This window comes from Portunus trituberculatus, chromosome 17, assembly GCF_017591435.1.
Source record: "Portunus trituberculatus isolate SZX2019 chromosome 17, ASM1759143v1, whole genome shotgun sequence".
NCBI classification, from domain to species: Eukaryota; Metazoa; Arthropoda; class Malacostraca; order Decapoda; family Portunidae; genus Portunus; species Portunus trituberculatus.
The window spans coordinates 177,501-185,000 of record NC_059271.1 but is presented as its reverse complement, the minus strand read 5'-3'; the positions used below and the strand labels follow the sequence as shown (position 1 = coordinate 185,000).

Below are 7,500 nucleotides of genomic sequence, written 5' to 3'. Positions count from 1 at the left end.
ATTGAGTCTAAATTAAGGCGGCATTCCACCGAAGCAACATTTGCCATGCTAGATTGTCGCACATATAGGTCAAGTGTGTTTCTCCCAGTATTTATCCTCATTCAACATGGGAGGTTATAGAGTATTATTGTCAACCGTCAAAAATGTCTGGATAGTTACCAACATAATTGTTCCTAATTGTTAACAAGTCACGTCAATTTTTTCCTTCTCCAGTAAGTTTGTGACTTCGTTATCATCACCAGTATCATGTAAACAATTGATTATTACTACCATCACATTGTTTCCTCTCACCCGAGATTCTCACCTCTTCAATGAGCGTGGATAGCTGGTCGAGAGGTTGGGGCGATATGTCTCCAAATATAACATGTTCCCGCACATTGCTGTGGTCCTCTTCGCGCACCAGAGGTACGTCGCTTGCCTTCAGGTAATAGACACCCTTCGTACGCAATCCAGCTGGTACCTCGGGCGTTGACACCAGCTGATTGGAATGATTCAGGCTCACCACCACCTGCACCATTCAACAAGAATGAGTATTTATGTATATTTCGGTTCTCTCTCTCTCTCTCTCTCTCTCTCTCTCACACACACACACACACACTAATTGTGCCTAATACGTATATCACTTCTTAACAGTTTTATTGATCAATGCATATCTTCCTTTTCTTACCAATTCAGCTTCACCGTCCAAGAAATTGAGGATGGTTGAGCGGTTGTCTTCATTCTGCACAGCCTTGCCCCAGCGGTCTGCCTTCAGCCTCAGGGTCTTGTTGGTATATTCCCCGAGCAAATCCCAGTTTTCACGGTCTCCATCAACTCCAGCCATTGTTCCTCGATTACCTGGTACCTATCCCTGCATCTGCAATTTTAGTCTGAGAATAAATTGAGAAATTGTATATATAACGTTTGTAGTCGCTCGCCAGTCATTGTTCTCTCTCTCTCTCTCTCTCTCTCTTACGAGAGAGGGAGGAGGGGAGGAGGGTTTCATCCAAGACACAGAGATCGAGAGGTCAACCCACGAGCGTTCAATTTTTTTATGATCTGCGCATCCGTGACGTCAATGGCTTCACAAGCGGTCTGAGTCGAGACCTCGTATCAGTTATCAAGCTGCCGGGGAGGTGTTCCGAAGGCCGTAGGTGTTCAGGTACCTCTCTCTCTCTCTCTCTCTCTCTCACAGTTCTGCGCCAACATTGGTCACAATGCCGAGTTGTGCAGTGCGTGACTGTTTCAATTATGCAAAAGGAAAATCAAATTATTATTATTTTCGCTTTTCCAAACATAGAGAGACACAAGAAAGATGGATACAGCTGTGTTTTCTTGATATTTTTTCAACTTAGTCTATTACATTAGTGAATTTCTGATGTCTTGTTATTGAGAGGTTCCCATTCAGTTTATTGTGTAGATATAAATGCAAGCCTGAATTACATATGTAACGAAAAAATGAAATAATAATAATAATAATAACTAGCGGGACCCGTGAAAATTCACGGTATTAAATTTTCTCTCTCTCTCTCTTTCTCTCTTTATATATATATATATATATATATATATATATATATATATATATATATATATATATATATATATATATATATATATATGTGTGTGTGTGTGTGTGTGTGTGTGTGTGTTTCACTGTTTGATCTGCTGCAGTCTCTGACGAAACAGCCAGACGTTACCCTACGGAACGAGCTCAGAGCTCATTATTTTCGATCTTCGGATAGGCCTGCGTGTGTGTGTGTGTGTGTGTGTGTCCCCTCAGAGAGAGAGAGAGAGAGAGAGAGAGAGAGCCCGCTGACGTCACTAGCCCTTCCCCTTTCCAACGGCTGCTATAGTCTAGAGTAGCTGCGCGTAGGTCGACCTCTCTATCTGTGGGCCTTGGTTTCATCTTTAAGGAAGTACGGGGTGTAATTCTTAAGGCGGTGTCACACTAGCACTTTTTCCGTCGATTTTTCAACGTTCCGCATGAACTTATCATATGAATTTGTCAGACGATAGGGATCGTTTCCGTCTGCAAATTTTCCGCCTTTATTTACATACCAAGACCAAGACCACAAGACTTGCCGCGTCTCCTCAATCTGCTTCTACGTGCATTGGTTCTACCACTAACCATGAACGCATTCATGCACGTTTTTTTACTTGTTTAGCTCGTCCAAGTTTCGTAATACACAGTATTACGTTCAGAGCAGCCTATCTTTGCCGCAGCGTGGCTTCCATGTTTGTGTTTACATTGTGTTGGCGGGAAGTGACGACGAAACACCGTTTGTGTGACAGGCCGCAGCCAAAATATTGTCGATTTTCTGAAAAACGACGGAAAAAGTGACACCGCCTTTACGCGTGGGTTTGTGACCTCATTGCCAGCGGTGATGGTGTGTCATGTGTGGTCTCAGTCATACCCGATCTAAGCTCGGTCAGCACTACGCTCTCAGCACTCTTTACCCTGAGTCTTTCTATACGGGAGAGCTGGTGCACTGATTGGGTGACACTATAATAATGAATTACAGACACATTCCTTTACATCAGTGGTTCCCAACCTTTTCCACGTACTTAGAGATCCCATACAGACCCTGCGTACCACCTGCCAGCTGGTTCCACAAAACCTCAATTCTAGTACATATTATTTTATTCACCAGTAGAACACACAAATGAACTAACAATAAGGAACATAACTCAGTTTAATGCTAGGGATGCATGATTTTTGTTTTTTTCCACCAGCTGACCAATGCTAGAATATCTTGTGTAAGGCAATAATATTTTTTAGAAATTAATTTATTCAATTTAACAAAAAATTGAATATGATCCCGAAAGTCCTCGTGTACCACCTGGAAGGTCTTCGCGTACCACTAATGGACCTGTACACATACCACAGGTTGGGAACCACTGTCTTACACCATGGACGACGATTCCTTTAAGATAGTTGACGGGGGAACATAAGGGAGAGCGAGCGTAGCCATGAAAAGTGGCAGGGACCAATATATTCTATCCCACCATCACTCTGAAGGAAAGAGGGGGTAGACATCCTTGCGTCCCATTCACAATCAACGCCCTTGATGAAGCCAAAACTCTCTCTCTCTCTCTCTCTCTCTCTCTCTCTCTTGTAGTGCGAGACATATTGTGTCGGCTGGCCACTGTCCGTGACAGTGCTTTAGTTGTGTCCTTTCTATGGGTGTCGTCTCACGTGGGACTCACGGCTAATGATACTGTGGACGGTCTTGCTAAGGCTACGTGTGGTCTTCCCTTGCTTGCAGTGCGTGCCGTGCCCTCCTTACGGTGCTACAGAAATACACTGTTTTCTGCTATCAATGCCCTGACAGAGAATCGTAGGAACACCAAGCGTGCTGATAGTGTATCCATACACATTATGACAACTTCATTGATACCACGCACAAATAACGCTGCCACGGACTCATGGTCCACAGACACAATGTCATAAGTGCTAGGCTTAGATTAGGTTACCGACTAGTGTGGCAGGTTTCCCAGGCTGAGGATGTGCCTCACTATTCCACATGTAAGTTGTGTCACCTTGCCAACGCCAATACCCTCGAACATTATTGTCTCGCTTGCCCCACAGTGAGAGACTTGCTACCACAAGGACAGGATTTAATATCTGTATGTAAATATTTCCTTCTGAGTGATAACTTGGATTTGATGCTCATGAGACATCAATATTTTGGTGGTTATAAATGTAAATATTTAAGTTTTCTAATTTGTGTGTGTGTGTGTGTGTGTGTGTGTGTGTGTGTGTGTGTGTGTGTGTGTGTGTGTGTGTGTCTGGATTCCAGTGTGTCCTGCGAGACATGTTTACTGTTACAAATGTGAATATTTCAGTTTTCTTCTTTACGTGTGTGTGTGTGTATGTGTGTGTGTGTGTGTGTGTGTGTGGATTCCAACGTGTCCTGTGAGACACGCTTACACTGTATACATTAATGTATATTTTGATTTGCCGCCATGTGGGCGTAATAAATTTATCAAATCAAATCAAATCTCTCTCTCTCTCTCTCTCTCTCTCTATATATATATATATATATATATATATATATATATATATATATATATATATATATAGAGAGAGAGAGAGAGAGAGAGAGAGAGAGAGAGAGAGAGAGAGAGAGAGAGAGAGAGAGACGTACGTCGTATGTCACCCGGAAAGAGCTTACCTGACCGATCTTCAGGAATGACCGAGACCACACCACACACCGCGGGACAGCAACAAGACCACAAACTCTCAAGTCAGACCGTACTTATTTGCTACGCTGTGACAGGAACAGTGCGCCATGAGTCGCCACGATAATAATAATGATTGGCAATGATAATAATAATAATAATAATAATAATAATAACAATAATAATAACAACAACAATAATAATAATAATAATAATAATAATAATTAAGAACATAATGACAACTTGTGGAAGGGTGGTGAAGGGATACGCGGGCTGTGGATGAGTAGTTGAGAAATTTATTCCTGACTGCCAAGCTGTACAATTATATAGGATTCCGGAGGATCCCAGACGGTATCGGGATCCTCCGGATTCCTATATAACTGTACAGCTTGGCCTGCGAGCCATCATTTCCTCTGAAGAAGCTATAACAGCGAAACTAGTCAGGAATAAAGTATTCATCCACAGCCCGCGTATCCCTTCACCACCCTTCCACAATAATAATAATAATAGGAAAGGAATTTGCAAGTACCCAGAAATATTGTTACATATGCATTGCTTTGCTATCGAGTTTAAGAACTCACCCGGCCTCAGGTCATCATATATTGCAGCATGTTTGTGTCCGGCTGTCAGTAGTACAACTGCGGTAGACGGGCAGGTGAAGCGCTGTCCTTCCGCTTCACGTTGCCATAGTGACCAATAACGGGGGAGAGAGAGAGAGAGAGAGAGAATTACATACTGTGATGTCTTCTTATCTCATTATAACAATGAAAATACAGTCAAACAATGCTAGTAAATTCTCAAGTTTCGTCATTCCGCGTTTGGCATGAATTCGCGCTAGACATAAATTTTCCAGCCACATTTATAGCCTACCGGTACAGTGTGATTTTCTGTAGGCGAGTTCAAGGGAGAGAGAGAGAGAGAGAGAGAGAGATGAACTACAAAGCGTTTCAGAGAGTTTAAGGGCACGTTTTTCTAGAATAACTTTGTAAGGAACACGTATATCATTATGAAATTTTGCCACAGTGTATTTGACACCCTCCCCTAATATCCCAATGTGTCATGACTCGTAAACAGTATATAATAATGGCACTTCTCCCTATAAAAATAGGGGAAAGTCACTTATCCCTCACGAAGAAACGGACAAGTGGTGAGAAATGGTGACGTAGAGAGAGAGAGAGAGAGAGAGAGAGAGAGGAGGTAGGGGAATTCATAGACGGGGAGGGGAGGGGAGGAAGAGAGGGAAATATGGGGAGGGGGATGGAAGAGAGGAGGGTAGGACTAGGAGAAGGGAGAGGGACTACGTGGGTGGAGCTTGTTACTACGTCACAGATAATACTACGTCACCATTTCTCACCACTTCTCCGTTTCTTCGTGAGGGATAAGTGACTTTCTCCTGTTTTTATAGGGAGAAGTGCCATTATTATATACTGTTGACGATTCTTGACACATTGGGATATTCAGAGAGGGTGTCAAGCACACTGTGGCAAAATTTCATAATGATGTGCGTGTTCCTTACAAAGTTATTCTAAAAAAACGTGCCCTCAAACTCTCTGAAACGCTTAGTAGGTAACACCAGGGATTTAACCCTGGGTAACACATGAAGGCGTGCATGGTTTTCGCGAGTCTACAATAAAAGTCACTGCTCACCTCAGGCTGTGCAGCTTCCCGCCCCGCGCGGTGACCTCAGCTGTGTGTCCATAAATTGTCACCTTTTAGTGACATGGGCCTTTGCCTTTTAGCGGCCCAGATGACCTCAACTGCTCTGCTGGATCTACCATTGACGCTTTGACGGTGCCGGGACCAGGGTGACCGCCTGACCGGCCCAAGCCCATAGGTGACTAGTGGGGGGGGGTGCGGAGGGGAGGGGAGAGGAGAGTTTGTTGTTGTTGCCATGACAATGAGGATAATATCATTTCCAGTTAAAAAAAAAAAATTAGTGCATTAACAAATGTTTTTTATAGATATTTTATGTTATTCAATATATATATATATATATATATATATATATATATATATATATATATATATATATATATATATATATATATATATATATGGTAGGAGAGATAAATATCATTTATAACCATAGCAGTGGTTCTCAAACTTCTGCAACTTAGAACCCATTCAGACTTCAAGGTATATTAGGTGGAACACCCTTCATCTAGTGTTGGTGAAACACTCCCGGCCTAAGTAGGTGAAATTCTCTCTCTCTCTCTCTCTCTCTCTCTCTCTCTCTCTCACAAATTATTTTATTCCTTTTATGCTTAATTTCATCCAGTCCTGTCAATATTGATAAAAATAAGCCTTTCTCAAGCACATTTTTCTTTAGCACAGAACCCTGCGGTTTGAGAACCACTGCAGTGTAATGATGCTCTTACTCCTTAATGAACCTTTTCATGTGTTTTCATTTTAATCATAATTTGAAAAGCACTAACTGTGTTACATTGAGGCTATAAAACATGCTTCATATTTTGCATTTTAATGCAGATTTGTAACTGTAATAAATTACCAATGACGCTAACATTATCAGAAGGCTGCAATCAGTTTATCACAGCTAAAATGTTAGAATACATCATTTTAAAATGCATGGTGCAACCATCAGCAAGAAATTACTATTGCAAAAAATAAACAGCATATAACAAACTCTCAAATTTATATTTCTTTATACAGAACTTTGGTATATGAAAATGATGAAGCATTCATTTATATTTTAAGAAGAAAGAAAAAATGCTGAGTTTCCAAGCAAACAATACCTACAAAGTTGTAGGTAGTAACCTTCAGTTGATTTGGATTGCAATAAACAGCTCCTACTTATCTCCTGATATGGGACACCAGGTAAGTCACAATATATGTATGTATATGTTACACACTAAACTCACAGCTCCTGAATTAGGTGAGAGGAAAAATATATTAAAAAAAAAAAAAAAAAAAAAAAAAAAAAAAAAAAAAAAAACTGAAAAAAGTTGTAATATCAAAATTCTGTACATTTTCTACATGTAATGGTAAATCAAAGACACCAGCTGCTTGTACCTTAGCTTCCCCTGCAGAAAATGGTTTCAAGGTTAAATCTTAACAAACTTCATAAAAACCTGTGCTCTCCTACAAAACTACACACTTAAATTAATTCTACAATATAATAAATTGGAACTAAAATAGGAAATGACTTCATTTTAATGCAGCAATTGCTTTAGACAAACTGCATCGTACTAAAAAGTATACAATAGATGCATATACAATATAGTACAAATAAACTACCAGTTCATCAGCCCTTTAGGTTCTAGAGCCTTACATTTATCATTCAGCCAGACCAGCAAAGTTACCACTTCTCATATTATAGTG

General features: G+C 40.8%; 1 protein-coding gene across 1 annotated transcript in view; it reads right to left on the bottom strand.

The window, feature by feature from the left end:
* Positions 1–1,013, bottom strand: part of LOC123505166 (dynein beta chain, ciliary-like) — a 116,262-nt gene extending 115,249 nt beyond the window's left edge. The window contains exons 1-2 of the mRNA XM_045256326.1: positions 668–1,013; positions 305–508 (exon numbers count right to left, since the gene is read on the bottom strand). Coding sequence (XP_045112261.1) covers positions 305–508; positions 668–823 — 360 coding nt within the window. The 5' untranslated portion in view covers positions 824–1,013. The remainder of the gene's footprint in view (positions 1–304; positions 509–667) is intronic.
* Between the last annotated feature and the right edge of the window lie 6,487 nt (positions 1,014–7,500).